Source organism: Cupressus sempervirens, chromosome 1 (genome assembly GCF_028749045.1).
Source record: "Cupressus sempervirens isolate cs-2001-9-10 chromosome 1, ASM2874904v1, whole genome shotgun sequence".
In the NCBI taxonomy this organism is placed as follows: Eukaryota; Viridiplantae; Streptophyta; class Pinopsida; order Cupressales; family Cupressaceae; genus Cupressus; species Cupressus sempervirens.
The window spans coordinates 176,716,359-176,739,751 of NC_143118.1; the positions used below are offsets into that span (position 1 = coordinate 176,716,359).

General features: G+C 32.6%; 1 protein-coding gene across 1 annotated transcript; it reads right to left on the minus strand.

Moving 5' to 3' along the window:
* Window positions 1–5,258: 5,258 nt before the first annotated feature.
* Window positions 5,259–7,664, minus strand: LOC149576717 (polygalacturonase At1g48100-like). The gene is made up of 8 exons (XM_089820143.1): window positions 7,467–7,664; window positions 7,167–7,295; window positions 6,776–6,937; window positions 6,593–6,637; window positions 6,191–6,398; window positions 6,008–6,089; window positions 5,810–5,918; window positions 5,259–5,639 (listed from the first exon to the last, which is right to left on the minus strand). Exons 1-8 carry the CDS (start codon window positions 7,662–7,664, stop codon window positions 5,259–5,261), a joined length of 1,314 nt encoding a protein of 437 aa, XP_089676269.1.
* Window positions 7,665–23,393: the final 15,729 nt, after the last annotated feature.

Here is a 23,393-nt window from a genome sequence, read left to right on the forward strand (position 1 = left end):
AGACAAAGAGAGAAGGGGCCAAAGAAACCTCATATAATAGTGATCTCTCATAAATCGCCAAACCACTACTCTCACATTCCAATACATCCATTCACCATAGGTAAGAAAAGAGAATAATCATGAGTAAGAGAGAATAAAATAACTACTAAGAGAAAAGGAAAGAGTTCCAACATAGAGCTAGGTTGTATTGGGAAAAACAAAACCTATCTCACACATTTCAACATGAAGACACCCTCCAAGCTAGAAACCCAAACCCCACAACAAAAATTGTGTCACCTACATAGGCCAAGACCACAACATCATGAACACCAGTGTAACCCAACCTAGCCAAAACTATGGCAGTGTTTGGGAAAAATTCCACAATCTAGCTCTCTATGTCCAAACATCTTTTGGGGGGGGGGGGGAGAAGCTGGGAGTTACGCTAGCATAGAAAAAAGTAGGATAAAAAAAAAAAAATCATAGTCCTTCTCATCGTCCTTACCTACAAAATACTCCCTTGAAACCTCAACAATAGAGCATCCCCTACTACTTGAAACCTTACCTTTGCACTCCTTGTCCCATGTCATGATAATTATATTTTTTGAAAAAGAAATAGTTTATATGTACACTACCAAACTAATATTTTTTATTATAAGACATAGGAAAAGGGTACTAAACCCAAGTAGAAGCATAGAAACATTAGTCTTCACTCTCCAAGGTCATTATAATTGAGCAACAAAGAAGAAAAACACTAGCCCAAATAGCTAGAGCCCTACCAAACATCAAAATTAATAAAAAACTATGATATGTTTAGAGTAGTTCATGTTACAAACCATAATACTAAAATTATTTAAGAAAATAAAAGCTTTCCAACCGAACTGATGTTGGGACCACAAGTTCTTGTGAAAGCTACTTCAAATATTTCTCAAAATAAGTACAATGGAGAGAATAACAATAAAACAAAATAAAAAAACACTTAACATAATAAAGATAGTATATAAAAGTATTATATGAACTAAATAAATAGAAACACCACAATTATATTTTTTTCATGTTTACCTAGTCACTGACCAGGATTCAGAGGTTCTCTAGCTAGTTTATGACATCCTTGGTACTCTTTAGTTCATCATGCTTTCTGTTCACAAATTGACTATCCTTCTTTAGTTTTCTCCTTCCCATGATCATATTGAAGACAACCTGATCACAAAGCTAGGGTTGATGTTTACATAAATTAAATGTATGAAATACTCATTTTTTCTTTCTTACAACTCCATGCTTTTCTGTAGCCACATGTTATACACCTTTCTCTCTAAATGAACAATGTATGCAATTATGTGATATAGAATATTTTTATTGCATGTAACAACCTGAAGATTGTGTTCTAGAAAATTATAGAATCTTTCTTGTAGTATCTCAAAGTATTGATGAAATGAATACAATTTTTTAAAAGAATTTACAATAAAATATAGTGTGCACAAGCTTCATTAAATAAGATCCTCCATTTTTACTCAAAAAAATTGGCTTTGAATGTTCTTTAATAATTGAAGGGGCATTCATCAAAAGAAACATCTACAATTCATAAAACATTTGTAGGTCTCTAATTATATTGAAAAAATAAATAAAAATTACACTATTTAATATTAAACATTAGATAATATTAATATTATTAAAACTTTAACTCAAGAGTTGAATTTTGTAAAAATCTTGAAAATATTTCTCTATAATAGAAATTTATAAAATTATATCTAATTATTAAATTAAAAAAATAAAATGATCTTTTTAAGGTAAACACCTACAAATTAAAATCTATAGATTTATGCATTTGCCCTAAATTGTTGTCATTGAATTAAACTGCTGATGTTTTATTCATTTTGTAAGTAGTTCATGAAATGGGCCCATGCAAAATGTTTATTCTCTTCATGAAGAAAACTAAGCATAGTAAATTCCCCTTAGTAAGATGTTATAGTCGTTTCCTTTATTGATACACCCACCTAAAGATATCTATACACCCACCTAAAGAGATCTATGATATAATATTGAACTAACTAGACTACTTAAGGGTTAGATTCATACTTATTAGTCCCTATCTTTTAGACATGAGACATTAGTTTCCTTGTTGCTTTCAAACAATTAGTTTTTTTATTTGGAAACTGTGCAAACAATTTGAACCTAAGGTCTTATTTAATTTTTTCTATTAAAGTTAATTTTGATTTTTAATTACTACTTTTCTATTGGCACTATTTATTTTTCATAGTAGTCTTTTTGTTTTCTCATCAAAAAATAACAATAAATGAAGAACTCAAGCCACATATTATTGTACATGCTTCTTTACATGCTTTACTACATGTCAATTTGCATGTCTATTTACCTAGCTTATTTATGGAAGTTAGCACTCACAAAATGTTAACATTTATTGATAAAATTGATAAAATTGTAGAACCATGATGAAGGCATTCTTGTGTAGAGTGATTGTTTTATGAATCTAAATAAGGAAGGATAACAAACATAGGAATTTCATTCAAGGAGGAGCAAAGCTTATCTCATCCATTGTAAGAATTTTGAAGAAGTGGCATTGGCTAGAAGGATTTTGCTTGAAACGTAGCTCTACCATCACCAAAGATTAGCAAAAATTCCAAGTTCCCAATTACTCTCTATTACTTATCGCTTAGAATTTAAATAGTATGATTTATCAATAGAAAATAATTTGATAGATTGAATTTAATTGGGTTGTTATTATCAAAACATTCTTGTTGAGTAGAATATTGAAATTGCAATATGTTAGAACTGGAATGTTTGATTGTTCAAGAAATGTCCACTGTGTTCTACTCCATCATAGTGCTCTTAGTTAGAAGGAACTTTTGTAATTAATTTTCCTCACATTAAATTATATATCCTTATTTTAAACATAATATATTCCCCCAGATTAGCATGTGCATAATTCGTCGTGCTAAGCTTAGCCCAATAAATGAATAAAGCTAACGACAATTTGACGAATACAATGTTGAATTATTAATATAGGGAGCATATGAATTTTTATCATTACTCTAAATCTAGACTTCATATTAGCCATTCACAATTGTACTAAAATTTGGAAAGAATTTTGTTTGTGTGTTTCATTTGCCATTGACTTTTTTGTTGCTTATCCTAGATTTGACACTTTTTCTTAAACCCTATAAAGGGGCCTTAAACTTTCTTAAAAAATTTCTATTCCATTTTCTTAATGATTTAAGAGAGCCATGCCTCATAGGAAACTGGGACAATCCACCAACCATCAACACTCTATGTTGAGATGTTGTTTCTTTTGTTTTTCCATTTTTTATAATTCTAAAATAAAAATATGTATTATTTTGTAAATAGAAGTATTAGTTCTTATTTTAGGAGAATAGTTTCCCAAAATAGTTAGACATGAGAGGATTAAAACTACCATAGCCAAGGTTAGCATTAATATGATTGTATTTTTCTTTCATTGCTACATCATACATAAAGAAAGAATGAAAGGACACCATTGTGGAGTTCACCATGGTATGACTATATGAATACAAGCAGTGACATTATGTGGTTGCAGTGCATGCCTTGTACCAAGTGTTACAAGCAAAATGATCCAATCTTGAACCTATAAGACTGCAGTGGGTATACCAACAATAAACAGTATTGTGAATACTAGATCTCATAGGAAGATTGGTCCTTCACACTATGGAAGATTGGTGAAGGAGATGATGACATTGAGGGGCATGTGCTAAGGTGGGGAAGGTGCCAAAAGAAATTTCTTCATGACTGCTTACCATAAATGGTCCAGGTTGTCATATTAGAACATTACTAAGAATAAAGTAACATATTTGATATGCTCTACCAATTGTTGAATAATTGGTGGTTTAATTATAATTTTATTGTATCAAATAATCTTTCTAGAGTTGTATACGATATTTTAATTGCAAGTTATATAAAATAATTTATTTATTAAATTATTTTTAAAAAATTAAAAATAAAATATAATAGCTGTAACTTATAGAATGTTAACAGTTTTAATAAAAGCAGATAGATCAAATAACTTTTTACAACAATATCTTAGAAAATAAATAAGACATGAAATATACACAATTATAAATCTTTTGTTTGTATAATCTAGAATTTGAACTTATAAAAAGATATACATATATGTTTTAAAGTTCTAGCAATCCTTATGAAAAACATATAGACCAAACAAAGAAAGGTGAATATGCAATTTACTTAAATTTTTTATTTACATATGAAAATAATTAATAAAAAATAGTTAACTTATAAAATCACATAAAATTTATTAGATTAAATTGAAAAAATAATGATATGTATAATTCTAATAAAATATTTACAAAATTCTCCATTTGTTTAACTAAGAAGATCATATGCATCTATTAAGAATAAAATTACATTTTTTTAATATGTTACTTATTATTTTAGTTATAAAATTTTATTATATTTCAAAATAGATTTATGTCAAATTGAAATAAAATATTTTTTATAAAATAAAATATTTTAAGTTTAGATTATGCTTATAGGGTATTATTTTATGAAATATAAGAGATAATTGGCAAACGTAGATATAAATATTTATAAATATTTATAAATATTCTAAATCAAATCAATCATGAGGACCAAGCTCACTTTCCTATTCTCTTTCATTAACATTTTTTTGAGACAAATCATTTAAAATAAATTGCTTATTTCATCTATTTTATGGTATATAAATAGGTTGTTAGAATCCATTACATAGAATTTAAACTAAATATTGTATATAATTTATTTCAGTTTTATAAATTTAATCAAAGATTTATTATTCAATCAAAATTATTATATTCAGACTTTCAAAACTATTAAATTTAATTCACACCTTATACATATTGTTAGGTATTAAAAGATAAACATTTGTTTAATAGTATAAGCATACAACTAACATTTGACCCTTTTAAACTTTTTTGTTTACAGTTGCAACCAAATCAATGTATATTTTTGACAGAAGACAGGGACTCGTGCTATATCCGAACTCTTGTTGTTTGTAATGTTCAATAGCGGGAGGAATTAATTTTGAAATAAAACATCACTCTACATATTATTACATCATGCGAAGGGAAGTAGAATAGTTTAGTACGTCCATGTCTTCGGTGATACGGGCATCGGACAACAATCTTTCCCTATATGGGCGTAAACATTGGCTGTAGTTATATAACATATAGTTCACAATATATTCAATCAAGTCGAATCAAGTTGTATGTAACAAGTACTGACACAATCAGGAGTTGAGATTAACACTTTTCAATGGGTGATTGAGTATGGGAAGGGTCATTGGCGGGTGTTCCAGGTTGCAGGCACTCTACACCGTTCTCCTGATCTCCATAGCTATTCCAGCAGAATGGATCAATTTCATTTTTACCAGCTGCCTTCAGCTCAATGTTTATTAACTTCAAATCAGTGCAGGGCACGTCGTCACTGCATGCCAAATAAAGTGGAGTTTGAGAGTAAGTGCCTCTGATCTTTTCATACTTAACGTCTGATATAAATACTCCCGATGATTGGTTTCTGCAGGCCTCTTTGTCACAATAAAATTGATTAACATCAATGGGCACTCCTACGTTGGAAACCTCTATGTTTGAGAAGGACACACTTTTCACCTGGCCGACTCCTCCCTGAACACATGAAAGAATGATAAGATTACTCGCAGAAAAAATTAAGTTTATAATATGATATCTTTGTATTTGAACATTGAATAGATTATTATTAATTGAAAAGAAATTAAACAGCAAATACTAAGAAACAAATTACAGATAAAAGAAACTAACTGAATTTTATTATTTACCTGCCATGTTTTGATCCGGACACCGTTGGAAGCATCATGGATGTTGCTGTCATAAACACTGACGTTGGAAACACAAGCCTTCGTTCCATCTTTTCCAAGTCCTCCAATACTGACATCAATAATATAATAGAGGTATGTACTGTCAATGATATCATGAGTAGATAATGAAGCATAAACATCTCTAATAAATAGTTTTACCTGATACCATGCCCAGGGCCGCAGTTGATATTGTGCACGCGAATGCCTGAGCAGCCTGTTTGAATTGACACGCAGTCATCCCCTGCAATTTATTCGTTTAAAAGTGTTATAATAAATACCAAACATGGTATCTGATAGAAGAATAAAGGGACAGAACACTGGGAATGTTATTTAAATTTATACCACATTGCAGAGTGGAATGGTGTATCTCAACATCCTCAGAGTTCTGAAGATGAATTCCGTCAGTGTTTGGGCTGTTTGCAGGAGAGGAAGTTGTGAGATTAAGTACTGTGACAGAAGTGCAACTGTCGAACTTCAGGTGAAATTGTTGGCTGTTTCTTATTGTAATGCCCTCTACAGTCACGTCATAGCTTCCGTAGAATCTTATTGCCTTCACACATTCAGCAATTATTATCCATGTTAAGAACACACCAACTCCAAAACAAGATAATAACGTATCCATGTCCGCCGAGAAAGTATTATATATACACATCTATCTCAAAATCCTCTATGATTATTGATCATTAAAATTCTAAAAAGGATTTCAATGTTTTTGTTGCAGAGTACTTCTTTCTAACAACCTACCGTCGGCCTACGGCTTGGTAATTTGCTTCCACCTTTGCTGCTATCCTGATTTACACATAATCTCAAACGTTATTAATTTGCATGGGAGGATCTCTCTCTCTGACCAGCATCTTAATTTGCTAGAACAGTACATAAATAATGTAGGTATATCACAAATCCTTAGAGCTCTTAATTGAAACTTACCGTATCTTCTTGCTCTGAAATGCCCCACCAAGCTGCTCCTTGTCCGTCAAATGTGCCCTCGCCAGCAATAGTAATACCATTAAGCTTTGAAAAATTTATCCAGTTCCATGGTTTAGAAGTCCATGCCTTTGGATGAACAGAGGCGATAATAATTCCATCCACCTAAATGTATTTAAGAAATTAATACAGATTTTAGCGTGTCCTTTCTAATTATTAAGTTGAAAAAAGTAAGTCAATCTTCAAAATTTAACACTTTTAATCTAAAAATAAAATCTTGATATATAATGAGTATTTAACACTTTTTAGTATAAAAATAAAACCTCGATATGTGATGTTTGAACCCTATAAATTGTAGGATTCCATGAATTATAAGATTATAAGATCTTATTACCCTAAAGAGGATATTTGGTTTGCAAGGTCCTGAGAACGTCAGAGGACCAACTAGGAACTTGTAACCAGATGGAATAAGTAGTGTAGCTGAGTCCTTCTCACACGTTGCTTGCCATGCTGCCTGAAATGCCTGGTAAATCCACATTACCTACTTAATTCTGAAGAAGAAGATTCCATACAGTACCATGAATACATCGACATTACCTACTTAATTTTACATCCACATTACCTACCTAATTTTCAAGAAGAAGATTCCTTACTGATACAATACCATGAATACAAGCATTGATAGAAAGATTACCTTGGCGTCATCAGTGACTCCATCACCCTTGGCACCCAATGCTCGAACGTCCACCACCTTCGAATCAACGTCATAATTAGGTGATGATAAGACAACCACTGATTTATATTTGAAATCCCTTGCTCCTAAGCATTTACTTCTTAAACAGAACACAAACATAACAACAAGCATAAGATATATCATTCTCCATGAAGACATTTTGTTCTTCAATTTTTAGCTTACAATGAATTCTATTCTGAATGCTTGCTTAACATATATAAAGCTAAGAAGAGAAGCTAATCACGGGTAAACAGTGAAAGTTGGTGCCTGGGCATTTGTTTATCAGGGAGGCTGATTTGGAAATGCAAGATTGAACATCAATCTTCCTTTTTTGGCATTTGATTCATTTCTTAAACCGTATTAAATTAAGAACAAGACATACGATGGAATATCTTTCAACCAATATTGATCAACTACTTAGAGAGGACGAGGCGTAAATAAACGTCGTAAGAAAATACAAAATATGTCTCTGTGGGCTCATACAACTCTGAAAGCTATATATCAACACGGGCTATTGTGTGCATTTCAAGCGACCTGGTAATGCACGATAAAGTATTCTAAGTTTTAATTTAACGAATAGTTTATTGTCACATCACGACAATGAAAATTTGAAGGCTCCTAAATTGAAGCAGACACCTGTATGAGTCGTACCAACCATGAAAGCTGTTGAAATCCTTTTGTTTTAAATTGGCCAATGCTGAAATAAAATATATTTTTTTCCTGTTTGTTTGTAGGTTTTGTTTGCGCGTACGTGGTGCAATCAGGAGCAAAAGTTAATCAAAGTATGTTGCCGAAGAGTTCGTTTTTGAGATAGATTGTATAAGTTTCTCACATTCCAAATGGTTAACTCATTCATTAAATCCACGTTAAGTATCTGTCGACGTAAGAATAGAAATCAGCTTTTCTGTCTGTAGTACGCCTTTTCTACTACCCAGTCAGAAATCTCGTGATTTCCGCAATTTAGCTTTATTTGAGTTAAATAGATTTTCGTTATTATAAGAAAAATGCTTTACAGACTACCTCTATTACTATTCTGATTTCGTGTTTTGAATTAATTGTCATTTTGTAAAATTAGAGATGTTGGATTTAATTTTTATTAAGACTTAAGCTTTAATATAAAGGCCATTTTTTCAGTTCTACGAGACCTTCAACCTGTGTTTGATTCTTTGAGCTATGTTAATAAGCGTAGCATAGGACCAATCGCAGTATCTCTTACAATCAATCTTATTAACTAATTCCGAACTTCTTGTAGACTTTAATTGAAATAAATATTATAGAACTGTTTTTAAATTTCAATAAATAAAATAAAAGAAACAAATTATATTAGTTTCTGAGTGTAAGTAGAGGAAATATGGGTTGAAATAAATTAACACATGAATACATATATTCATACAATATAGATTAAATTTATCAATGGATGTGTAAAAACTATAGGTAATTTACTTTGAATCGATGTCATTCAACACACACATGCGCGCGCACACACACACACACACACACACAATTAATCTTAGTAACTAATTCCAAACTTTTTGTAGACATTAGTTGAAATAAATACAATAGAACTGTCTTTAAATTTTAATAAATAAAGTAAAAGAAAGAAATTATATTAGTTTAAGAATGTAAGTAGAGGAAATATATGTTGAAATAAATAATTATTCTCATACATTCTTTAAAATGTCTTTTAATACTAAAATAAATTAACACACATATACATATATTCATTACAATATAGATAAAATTTATCAATGAATGTGTAAAACATATAGGTAATTTACTTTGTGATTAATGATTCAATGTCATTTAATGTGTGTGTGTGTGTGTGTGTGTGTGTGTGTGTGTGTGTGTGTGTGTATAACATACATTTAAATTTTTTATTAGTAGTAAAGTATTTCAGATTTTATATTAATTAATATAAAAATTTCAAAAGGCAAAGGTCTATATATTTTATTAATATTTAAAGGTATTACATCATTACAAATAGTTCAAAATTGGTCAAACATACCAAACTTCCTAAATACATATAAGTATATTTTGCAACATTATCAAAGGGGAATATAAACTATCTTTACCTATCAACTTAGTACTAGATATTCTATCTTAAGCCACCATGTATATTTTAAGACAAATTTTTAGCAATCCAAGTATTTCCCACAAACTATTACCCACCAACTAGTCATAATGATATATTAGCCAAACTAGTGATTCTCCTAAACTTAGACAAAAACCCATGATTTGTAGTATTATATTCATTTCGTTGAGGATATACTATATTTTCATTCATTGTTTATGGGATTCAAACATTTCCAACCATGGTATGTGTCGATTTAATTGGAAGAGCCTAGGGAATATTTTATAAGGCTCAATTTCATATTTATCATTTTGTATCATTTTTAAAAGATAAAATTAGATAAATTAGATAAGAAGCTCAATAGTCTCAGTATGAAATTTTTGTCACAAGGGATTGCACACAAATTTCTAATTGCGGTAACTAGCAATCCCATGAAACACAGAATGTCTTCCAAGCTTGTGGGTATTTATTTTATATATAAATTTGAATTTTCTATTTATTTCTACAGTTTACCAATTTTTGCTAATTTTTTAGATTTAACAACAAAGAATAACTAGTCCCCCCAATCCTGTCCCTCAATTTTGATCAAGTCAAACCAAACTTTGACATCGCATCCCTTCATAATCCTAGTTAGCTGGAAGGGGATGCTCTAATCAAAGACATGCTAGGAGATGTGCCAGATGCCTTTCTTTTAACCTTGGCTTAGAAATTACCTACATGGATGAAGTGTATGTAACTTATCATGGGGTGGAGCTGGTTGGTACACATGGTTATAAAAAAAAGAAAATTATTGAGGGTGATGCAAAAAAGTTCATCTTTCTTCTAATGTGCAAAAGAATCTTGGGATGAAAAATGACCAATTTTGTTAGCAAAATGAAATATCTTCGTGTTTTGTTGGAGAGTTATATATGTTAGTGAATACTTACAAAGATCTATGAAGATACTGAGAGGTTAGTGACCTAGGGTCATTTCACAAAAATCAATAAAAATTGGAATGGCTTCAAAGAGATTCTTTAGGCATTTTGGGAGGAGATCACCCAAGATATTGCAAGGCTTAGGAATACTGAAACCATTAGTTAAGTTAATGAAGACATGAAAAGGAGAATACCATGGCTCTACATTTTCAATTTTTCTAGTGTATATTCTAGTAAATCTTTCTCTAGTTACAATATGGGTAGAGATCTTAACCACATTTAACTAGATTAGTGTGAATAATTCAAAAGTAATTCAAGATGCTTTGAAAAATCATTAAGAAAATCCATGCTGAAAAGTATGTGATGGTAATATGGGATACAACCCTAATCTCTTAGAACAAAAAAAGGAATCTTGGCATAGTGCAAATTTCATAGTAGATGCATGTCAATTATTGTCTTAGTAGAAATTATTGTCGTAGTTATGGGATTTTCTTGGAGAGGATAAATAGGTGTCTTATTTCTTCAAGATGTACTATATAAGTATGATATCAAAAATTTATTGGGCCTTGAGGAAATAGTTCTACACTTGCAAAGCAATTTCAATAAGGAAGACCTATATGAGGAATCAAAGGATGTAAAATTTATCCTCATCAAGTTCATTACATTGGAGACTATATTCAAATGGTTCCGCTCTCCTCTATTTTGTATACTAATTCACTTTCATAGACATGTCAAATTTAATTCCTCATTTTTCAAACTTTTCCTCCCTATCTTAATCTATCACAAAAGTTAAGAATCCTAACCCCCCCCTCCACTTGGGCTTTACTTTGGACCTATACGACTTCCACATCACTCTTACCTCAACATAAATTTCTTTTCCATCCCTTACTATGGATCCTAACAACTCTCATTTTTTTCCTTGTATGTACTCCAACAAAGGATTTTGCAAAAATTCTACATTCTCAGAAGGCCAATATAGTCAATCCCCTTAAGAAGAATAAATGTAAATCTCTAGGTTTAGAACTACTTAAGGATAACAAAGTTGATGTCTATGAAAATTATGCTTCCTCCTAGTTGACAAAGTGGTGCTATACCCCATACAACTTTGTTGTTAATTCTTCTTCTCTATTGTCAAATCTTCTCTCCCTTTATATAGTCAACCTGGACTACCTTGCAACCCTGCTATCTTGAAGAGAATTTACCCTCTAGAAATGGTGAAAAGATAGTACCTTGAATGATCACTATGATCAAGATATTAGAGAGATAAAGGTGGACAATCTTCTTGTGTTTTATAACCTAAAGAATATTGTTTGTAAATGACTTAGTTTGAAACTTGAAAGAGTGAGGAAGAAGATCAGTTAGTTGCAATTCATGTTAATAATAGAGAAAATAGTGGTAAATTGGACCCAAGGGAAGGGTGATAATAATATGTGGACTCTTGCACATTTTTCCTAGAATATGAAGAACTCAAAGATCATGGAGTCTATAGATAAAAGTTCTCAAGAACTAGATTTGTACATCGGAGGAGTAAATTGAAATGGTTAGTGGGTTGCATAAGGTGAAAATGATTCTATCTCACTAGAATAGATAACTTACATTTCTTCCTATGAGAAGAAGATGTTTCATAAGGCCACCTAGTCCATCAATTCCTTAAAGTCCAAGTTGGAGGAAATAATTCTTATAAAGATAGAAATAGACATATGAAATCTTGTAAGTTGGTGTCAAAAGTGAGCCGGCCTTGTTAAATGTTGTTATTGATCACCCTCCAAAACAAGTTCCTTCCTAGACAAGATGAGAGATCTTAATGAATATTAGAAAGTGGTTCCTTTTCCATCAAAATGATTGTAGATTTTTGGCATAGAATTTTAGTTTTTTTAGGTTTTGTTGACCTAGTTATTTATTTTTTTAATATTATTGCTTATAGTATTCTATCTTTCTCTCTTATTTTTTAGTTTGAATTTACCTGGTTTGAATTATTTTGTTCTTTTCTATTTAAGACTTGATGTTACTTTAATTATCAAGTTTGGTCCCTTTCTCGCTTCATTTGATTAGAGTAAAGAAGAATAATCAAGAAAGTATACTTCAAATCGCTTTGGATAAATAAAAAAAACATGAAATGGATATAATAGTAAATACAAAAAAAATAGATTCTCTTCTCAACGCTAATTCCCAAAAGGAATTATTCAAACTAATTAAGTACAAGAAAGTGTTCAATGTAGAAATTGATCATGTAATGGAGAATAGGGAGAAAAGAGGTCCTATGGTCTTTCTATTTTGAGGAGTATTTGCTTAAATCTTGAAATAGATAAAAGACAAATACTAACCTTAAACCTAGAAAGTGTTATTTTGTGATGTTTGTGTATAGTTTCAAGAAATTTTGCAACCCATTCTAGACTAAAAATGTTGAGATGAAGAAAACTAAGAAATATTTTGTCCTTTTGAAGGGAGGTCAACCTTGACCTTAATAGCAAAGCACAATATTACCATAGGGCACAATTATACCCCAAAATGTTGACCTTCACCTACACTACTTCAACAAAAAATTTGTTCGCAGATCTCACAAGTTTGACAAAAAGGGTATCCAAATTTTCTCTTCAATTCATTGTTCCACACCCGTATTTGCAAGAAAAAATGATTCTTTTGTTTGGATGAGGGGTTTGCCTCTGTCAAACCCTAGTTTGGAATCAACTTTCATAATGGAATTGAAATAGAGAATGCTAGCAAGTAGTAGAAGTAAATCTAACAATAAAGCTATAATACTCAATATAGATACAATTATATTTGAAACAAAAACGAGTATATAGATATGAAAGCTTGATCATAACATTAATAAATTTAAATCAAAACATCCATGATTGTATGCTAAGAATCCACCTTGATAAATGAATGAATAGATATTGAAGATGAACAAAGGATCTTGAAGGAAGATGACACCATCATGATGGCTAGATCTAGGATTAAAAAGATGAATTTTGAATGCTGGAACCAAATCCCTTCAAAGACTTGACTACTTCAATCCTTGATCTTCAATGAATAACTTGAATGCTTGAATAATATAATGATATCTCACTTGAAAAGTAGGTAGTTTCTCAGAGATAGTAGTCATTCATGTGTGATAGATCCTTGATGTCAAAATGAGTGAAGAAGGCTTCCTTATATAGAGATCTAGGGCACTAAGTCCTAGAGAAGGCTAACATAGGAGCATTAAATCCCATTTAACTGTAACCACTAGGAATAGACCTAGATTAAATGTAATTTAAGATTATACCATTTTGAAATGCAAAATGGCTAACCTAGAAGTAGGAAAAGAAGTTTTCTGGAGCCCAAGATCCCAAAACTCCCATAAAGTCAAGGAGGAGGTCAACCCTTAACTAGGTGAGGGTTGAGGTCTTCCTTGATCTAATTTCGGCTCAAGGTCGACCTTGACCCACTAGGTCATCCTTGATAAAGAAGTCAACGCTTTCAGTTTCATAGAGTAGATTGTTAGAAATAGGTTAGAAATAAAGAGAGAGAAGTAGAATAGGGAGGGAAATACTAGATCCATGAAAAAACCCATTCAAGGTGCTTGACATGATCATACACCACTTACTGAAAGGGCTAAGCACTCTTAGGATGGAAGTGCTTCCATTTGGCTAGTGCCAAATAGTGCTTTCCATAACTCCATCTCCTCACAAAAACATGGTTTTACTCATCTTCAACTATAAACTTGAAAAGAAAAATGGTACCCACCATAGAAGCCCCCTCAACAAAACCTTTGAGTTTCCATTCTATTGAAACCCATTTCTTGACCATATCAATGGTTGGTCTAAGTGACATGAACCTACCAAATAGACTTAGAGAAAAACCATGAGAAATATTATCAACCATAGTATCTATGAGAAGGACCTCTAGCCCATTACTTCCATGTGATACTTTTGCTAGTTCCCTTAGGTGGACACTAGTTTATGACTATCCCACAAATGCACCTTTCCAATTTAGTTTTTAGATCTCAAATTCTCAAGGTGAGCATTCTCTAGGATTTCCTTGGGAGAAGAACTATGAAGAAATGTTAAATCATCTAGCTAACCCATGGCTTTATTAGAAGTCAATTTCTTGTTAGGGTCAAAGAGGATCCTAGAGAAAGGGGTTCTCCATTAAAATAAAGGATAAGGTAAAGATCTAGACACCATTGTTCCAAATCTAGACACCAGAGAAAGGGGGGTCTCAAATTCTCAAGGTAGGCATTCTCTAGGATTTCCTTGGGAAAAGAATTATGAAGAAATTCTAAATCATGTGGCTAACCCATGGCTTCATTAGAAGTCAATTTCTTTTTAGGGTCAAAGAGGACCTTAGAAAAAGGGGGGTCTCCATTAGAAGAAAGGATAAGGTAAAGATCCAAACACCATTTTTCTAGATCTAGAGGGGACTGTTCACCTAGATTAGTATCCACCATGAATGCAGGTCAAAAACAAATAGTAGGGAACTCTTAAGTTGTTATTCAAGGTATATAGAATAGTTGTGTGTTTCTCCCAATATTAGTGTTACCCACTATGAATGAATTGGATCCTTAAAGTGGGTGTAGGAAATCAAAATAATCTTTAATCTAAAAGGGGCAACCACCCTTTTACCAAATTTCTACTTGAACAAGATTACATTATGATCAAAGCATATCCTCAATTTAGCTTCTAAATGGAAGTCATCCAAATTACTTGAGTTAGAGGACATGGTGAATGTCTCAACCTAACTTGGATCACATTGTTTCCCTTCCTATGATTAGTCCATGGAAAGTGAGTATCTCTTAGTTCCAAATAAATGAGACTTAAGTCTAAGATAAACTCCCCAAGATCTTCCATACTATTAGTACGGTTTTCATTAGCCCCAAGTTTCTATGAAGGGTAGAGGAGGGAGTTAAAATCCATAACTACTATCCACTTTATATTATTGTTGTTCCCTATAAAATCCCATCAAAAATTTATTTGGCCTTTATAGTTGGGAGCATAAATATTCATAATATTGTATGACCACAATGAGGATAGGTAATGACATGTTAAAATTAGAGAATTAGGAGAAGAGTGGGGGAGAGTATCTAAAATATTATTAAGGCCTCTAGACACCCCAAGGGAATCAACACTTTCCTAGTCTATATTAGGTTAGATTTTAACTACCCCCTTTTGAAAACCTACTATTTTAATTTTGGTTTCTTGGATTAGAATAATATCTACTTTAAATTATTATAAAACACACTTGATCTTGTATTTCTTAAGCATGTTAGAATATTACAATAGGAAAGGTAAACTTCTAAGGTGGGGTGGGGGTGGTGGTGTTGTGTGTGGATCAATAGTTTAAACTTTGACCCATAAAACATTGACCACACATCCATATCATACATTCAATAAGTAAACTGAAATATCATGTAAAGTATGTACATATAAAAAATGTAAACATGTAAACATTTATTCATGTATGACACTAGATATGATTACCCAAAAACCCTCCAATGGGAAGGTAAAACTGGGGTGGAAATGACACCCACAAATCTAACCTACTACAGTAATAAAGTGTATATAATGAAGGTTACAATGATTGTGTTGGTGTAAATAAGTATTTACTATTTACACTTACTTAAGTTTACTTAGGTTAATGCATATTTATTATTATTTATTTATTAGCTACCTAGGAGTATGTACACTCTTGTGAGTTGTCATGTTGACGACACTAGAGTCTGAACCTCTTTTGTGCACATTGTTTACAACACAAGAGTTAGCACACTAATTAAGCACATGGTTTCTACAACCCTCTCATTCTTACCCACTCATCTAGAATGATGGATAAGGCATGTGCTTAGTTGTAAATGATTATCTTATCTCCTGGTTCCTTCTAGAGACATTCTAGGTGCTTGTTGAGAGGCCTTTATATATAGGCACTCGTAGTGTATTTGAACATCACATTTTGAATAGAGCAATGTATTTGGACATTCTCTGATTAACTGATCATATCAATTTTTGGTCTATAGTTGTGCTTGTGTTTGAGTTCTATGATCTTCAATGAATCTTCTCCTTAGAAAAATTCTTACATGGTATTAGAGCTATACCAAATTCTTACATGGTATCAGAGCTCTGGGAGATTTTCTCATCACATAGCCATTCAAGACCACGCTTGCTTCAGCACCTCAACCTGAATCTGGAGTATTGCAGAAATTAGGAGTGTCCAACACTAGATTTGACCTTGTCATTATGCTTAGAATGCTGATTTGGTGAAGATCAACTATAAACTTGGCTACCCTAGGCCAAAGTCGACCATGAGGCAAATTTTTTTGCAAATTGACACCCAAAGGACCGATCTACAAAATTGGTATGATCATTTCAGATCTATACATTTAATTTTCAAATTTGCATTTTTTCATCTGCATCTCTACTATTTTTTTTGGATTTGAATTATTTTCCAAATTTATTTTGGCCATAGGGCCATAGAAGAGATTTTTTACAAGTGAAGATTGGAGCTTGCTTGTGCAAATTAGATATTTGCATCACATTTAGAAGGTCTAAAAACCCCTAGATTAGATTTTGTTTTATCCAAATTAGACATCTGAGGCAAAATCTAGAGCCATCTAATTTTTGGAGGTGTGATGACAATTCAAAAAAAAAATAGAAGCAATGATTTTCAAACAAAGATATCTCCCTCATACGGTCTCCTCTTTGTGAGTAATTTTTTTTCTTTTGGGGTAGGATTTCGTGATCTACAATTTGGTGTAGGAAGTTTGACATCTCTATTCCTAAATTGTTTTGCAACTCGCAAATCTCATTTTTTGTCAATTAAAATGCTTAGTACGGGCTCATCTAGACTCCAAATCAGATTCCATTTTTTTTGAAAGTGCTCATTTTTTATCTACTTTTTAGATCTACAATTATATTATAAGTTATGTGGATAGAAATACTACTTTAAAAAATAGGCCCTCAATTGGCAAGTGGCTATCAAGTGCCTAAGTCATACATTAGGGGGGGTTCTTTCATTCATTATTCTTGTTCTTTGGGGGTTCATTGATTGATCTCATGGATTCTCGTCAGATTTGTTAGTTTGGTATTAGACCATAGTTGACAACAAGGAACTATCACAAATTGAGTACTTTGATAGTTGCTCATCTAAGAGAACATCTAGAATTGCTTCCTTATCTCTATTTATTGCCACCACATTTTAATTGGACATATGTTGTCAACCTTCATTGCTTTCTATCTAAAAGTATGAGTAAGGAATCTTTTGCTCCTCTTAGAATGGCACATTTTCCTTATGATATTTGGATGTCTATTTGGGAAGCATATAGAGATCCTTATGATTCTCCATCTCTAGAGGACATTCTACATCCAGTCACTTCAACTATGGTTTCTTCAACTCTAGATAAGATCACATGTCCAACTCCTATTGCTCCTGCTGATCCTATTCTAGCCATAGATGCTTTGGATGCAATGTAGCAGGCCCCTTTATGTCTTCCTACACTACCTTCATGCGATGACTTCCTTTCTGCCCTTCTAGGCCTATTCATGGAGTTTCACATTGAAGATGTGGGAGACACTCGTGATAACATTCATCTTCTTTTTGAGGTAGATACTTCTTCTTTTCTCATAGTGATAGATTTGTGTACTTCAATACTCTAGGGTACACATGGTCTTCTATGTGATGATTTCTTGCTAGAAATTTCAACTCTATTGTTGGAGTCACACACAACAGATATGGAAGACTTCTTTGATGATCTCTCAGTTCTCTTTGTTGAGGATGACCCTTCTCCATTATTTTCCATTCTCTACATGATCCATCTTTATGTGCTGATGTGATTGTGGATACTTATGTATATCATCTACATGAGGTCTCTTTCATATTTGAGAAGATAGTTGGTTTCCTAAAGTAGGTTCTTCATCATTCCTTGTTCAATTTTTTCTTCTCTTTAGCAATATTGGAGGAAGCCGTCATCAGTATCAACACAAGGACACTTGGATAGGTTTCATCGACACTGGTCATCATCGAGATTCCTTCTCCATATAGGCGAAGCATCTCTTAGGTATCTTTGCATTTGTTTCTTCCAAAGGGGAGGAACATCACCCATAGATCATTGATCAACTTCTTCATCAGAGAATTTCTCACTAATCGACACACTACTTTTAGAGGGGGGGACTACCTCATCTCCTTCTTCTTCTTTTTTGGGGGGGTGACATTTTCCTCTTAGGAGGTTTTGTCCTTCTCCTTTTTTCTCTTGTATATATTCAATGTATGTCATAATGGGGGGGTCTTGATTATTCCATTCATCCATGCATCCTCTTTCATCTCTCTTTTTGGGGCAAGATTTTCCCCATGAAGTTTTCCCACTTTCCCTTCTTTATGAGAGATTGCATTGTATCATTCTTGGCATTGCTTTTGTACATGGGTACCTAACATGGCCTCATAGTTGGGATCCATTATGCATTAGTGAACTTAAGTGCATTCCCCTAACTTGCACTTACGGGGGGGTGTTGGTGTAAATAAGTATTTACTATTTATAGTTACTTAAGTTTACTTAGGTTAATGCATATTTCTAATTATTCATTTATTAGCCACCTAGGAGTATGTGCACTCTTGTGAGTTGTCATGTATTATTATTTATTCTTACATGGTATCAGAGCTATACCAAATTCTTACAGATTGATCATGAGACATGATCTACCCTATGAAAGGTCTGCCCTGTTAAAGGCTTACAAAGACTATTAGGTTTGATCCTAAAGGATTTCAACACACTATTAAAAGTGTGCCTTGTTAAAAGAATTTAACTCACAATTAAGTAAGCACTCTACTAAAGGATTTCAATATAGCCTGTTAGGACCATTCTATTAAGAGATTTAACTGATTTACCTACTAAAATGACACAAAATTGATCCTATGGTTAGTACTTGGTTCCTTATGATTAATCACCTCTAAAATGATGTATTCTTGATCCTTCTTGATTAGATGTCTCATTGCTATATGCTTTTCCTTTCCTTTGTTCTTTTTTAACTGATTCTACAATGTAATCTCACTTCATAATTCCTTAGTTACCATGAATGCTTTGTTTTTTTGCATGTAAAATTCTCTCTTCACTCCTTCAAACTCCTTATAAAGTTTAAGGTTTTTCCTCCTTAAGAAGACTTAGGTGTTCTAGGGTTAGTTATGAATCAATGACTATGATTCATCAATTTTTCCACTTAATCCTTCTCTTTTTCTAATTGGTTGCATGCAATGCATTGGGAATCCAAATTAAGATTCATCCTTATCTCCAAAATATTGTAATTCAATCTTTAAGTCAACTCAAAAATGGTTTACATAGTTGTTTGTGACATTATAAGAAACTATGAAAAAACTATCTTACTCTGCATTTGAAGTCTATGATGCTCGACATATACTGATCTCTATACTATGACTTGACTTCTATATCACTTGATATGTTCTGCTTACTCGGATCTTGAATCACTTGGCATACACTGTCTGCTTAGTAATTGAGTGACTCGACACATGAGTGACTTGATACTCACTATGGACTTTTCATGCACTACTATATACATGTTGTGCTCAGCATGTACTACTTGTTTGGCATGAACTAAGTAAATGACATAAGTGTGTAGACACTCATTAGTCAAAACTAATCGAAGATCAAAAATCTCCCCATTTGACATGAGTGTCAAAAACACTTGGTCATGCATTGATATCCTTATTCATACAAGCATAACATATCTCTTATTTGGCTTATGTACAAAACATTAAAATTTCAAAATTTTGAAACAAATTATACTTCAAAATCTGAAAACTCCCCCTGAGTTGATAGGTCTATTCTATATTCAAAATTCTATACTCTTGCTGAGTAGAAATGCTTCAACTAATACTCTTATGACTTCTTTCACTTTCTTTCTATTCTTTGCCAACTGATGCTCTTATTCTCCTCTGTTTCTCTCTTTCTCCCCCAAACTATATATCTCCCCCTTTTATTTCTCCCCCTTTTTGATACTTATGTAAAATGGGATATACACTAATATTTTTTTTTTCAAAAAAGGATTTATGGACCTCTAGTATAATCTTGAGAGCTACATCCCAATTTTCACATGCCACATCCAAAGACTTAATTTGGATGGCTAGCTCGACAACAAAGTGGACTATGCCATCTAATGTTGAAAGATTGGGGTTTTGCTTTATAAGTGTTTTAGCGTAGCCTAATTCCTTGTGAAAAATTTCCATGTGGGGGGGTTAATGTTTTTTGGATGCTATTCAACTTTTCCCTAATATTGGCTTCATCTACTGATAATGCAATTAACTAACTCTAGGTTTCTAGCAAAGTTTTGCAGTGCTTTTCACTTTGACCTAGTGTCATAGGCAGTTTTGCACTTGATGCATTAATCTAACTTTCCAAACTCAAAATGTGTCTTCTTCTCACTTTTGTAAAGAGTATTGGATTGCATAATTTTTTGTAAAGTGAGAAAATATTCTCAAGTACCTTCTTTACACTTTCAACCTTAGTTGCCTATGCAACTTGTGTAAGTGCTATATCTCCTGATATTTTATCATTTACTTTGATTTGAAATTTCTTTTCAAACCATTCTAGTAATTTAGCATTTGTATCAAGGTCTACATCACTAAAATTTTCCACTATATTTTTTAGTTGTTGAATGAGTGGCTTGGTTTCATCTAGCATAGGCACACTAAATGCATCTAGAAAGATGTCTTTGATTTCTAGAAATGCTTGCTTGTATCTATGCTCCTTTCTAAGCACTTCTTGTCTTTTCCTTATTGCTAAGGCTTCCTGCAATATTCCCATCTACTCAATTACTGTTGTGTCATAATCATATTTTGGTAAAATAATCTCTACATCAAGGCTTACATGTCCATATTGTATCACTTCTTCATCCTTTGTTGAACTTGGACTCGACAATGAGATTTGCAAGGTGTTGCATCTATGCTCAACTTCTAAAGAGTATGATTGGAAGGAGTGCCAAATTTAGGTAAGGTTACTAGGGCTTGAATTGTTACTTGCTCCTTCACCTTTGGTGTCAACTTATTCTCTTCAAGCTTGTACTTTGGTTCCCTAATGCCTCGTGATGCATCTTGTACTTGTGCTCGAGGTGCAGATAAGTCTATCTAACCTATTTCACTCTATGTTTCTGTAGTGGCTTGAGTTTCCACTATGTCCTTTCTAATTGTATCAACCTTTTCTAATGCAGCTTCAAGTACTTTAACTAAAGGTTGTACATTAGTGACTTGAGGGGTGATAGCAGGTACTTCTTTTGTATTTAGCTCTTCCCTTGTAGTATTAGTCACTATTTTCTATATCTCATCTATGCTTACTAATACAAGATTATTACACAATTTTACCTACAGTGTAGAATGATCGAGTATCTTTGTTAGATCTTCCTCTGTGAGGAGATTGATGTTCTAAGTAGTGTGAAAAAAAACATACTTCACTGTTATTGTTTCAGTATTTACCCATGTTACATGTTGAGGGCTGACATCTGATAGTTGTGTGTCATGTACACTTTGTTCTTCTTGCTGCTCTACCTTAGTTTTTTCCTAGTTATCTACTTTCATTTTTGTATCTCTCTCAAAAGTGTCTTTATTGTGATCATCTTCTTCATCACCTTTTATGTAATTTGGTTCCTATTCTCCTACTTTTATTGTTACTAGTCCATATGTCACATTTCACATTTGTGTGGACTTCTTCACAACATCTTCAATATTGTTTTGCAATATGTTGAAAGCTCTATATTTTGGAACAAATCTAACTGCATGTTTCTTTATAGCCTTAGCAATTTGTGCCTTATTGATTTTAGGCATAACTTATGCAAGTGATGTTTCCCTTTTTCTTTATCTTTCTAGGTTTAAACAATAATGCCATTTTTTCTCAATTCTTTCATATAAAATTTTGGGCATATTAGAGTTAGCAATTTCTATTGGGGCTTTTTAAATTTTCCATCATGGCATATATAGCCTACTCCACTTGATTGTTTTCAACTTTACTAAGGTTATCAAAATCAACATGTGAAAATCCTAATAAATCTAAAATATTCTTAACATTTTCACATAGGTTTTCTAAATTAGATAATGGGTTGTGACTCACCACCTTAAATTGGGTATTGTCATCAAATTCAATTATTTCTTCATCTGATTTAGTTTGTGCAATGTACTTCCTGCTAGGTGTTTTCTACACTTCTCATTCCTACTATGTTGGTTTGGCTTTCTCATTTTCCTTTTGTGTAGTGAGACATGCACTAGCCCTTGTAGTAGGTGTAGTTTGTTTGGGTTGGCTTGGTTTTGAAATTTTCTTGTCTTTTTTCATGGGTTGAGCTGTAGCCTTTCTCTTCTTTTGATTTGTGGGAGTAGCTACTTCCTTGATTTCTTCTCCCTTGACACCTTCAACAACTTCTATCTCTTCCACTTGCTGATCTTCTCCCATTCCTTGAGTTAGCATAAGTGGTACTTGTGTCTGGATGTCTTCTTCCTCTTCCTACTCGACACGTTCACCAAATTTATCTTTCAGTTTCTTCACCAACTTCTCCCTCTTCTTTATAATAGATGTAGTCTTGAGTTCCATGGCAATTTTATATTTTTCCATCTAATAGTTTCCAAATGTTGTAGCATTTTTATCTATTTCTTCTACAAGTAAAGTTTTAATAGTTGCAGAGGTCTTATCTACATTGAATTTATATCCTAATGGCCTTAGCCATCTTACCCTTGGAGTTTCTACTTGAACAAAAGTGTAATCAACATCCACTAAGAAACAAATATCATCATAATGCTTTTCCACTAGTGATACTAGAATTCCCATTATTTTCTTCATTGATTTGTTAAACTCCTCAAAGTATCCTATGATTACAAACTCAAAGTTCTCACCCAATTGTTCAATGAACTCCCCTATTTGTACTACCATTGACCTATTTTATT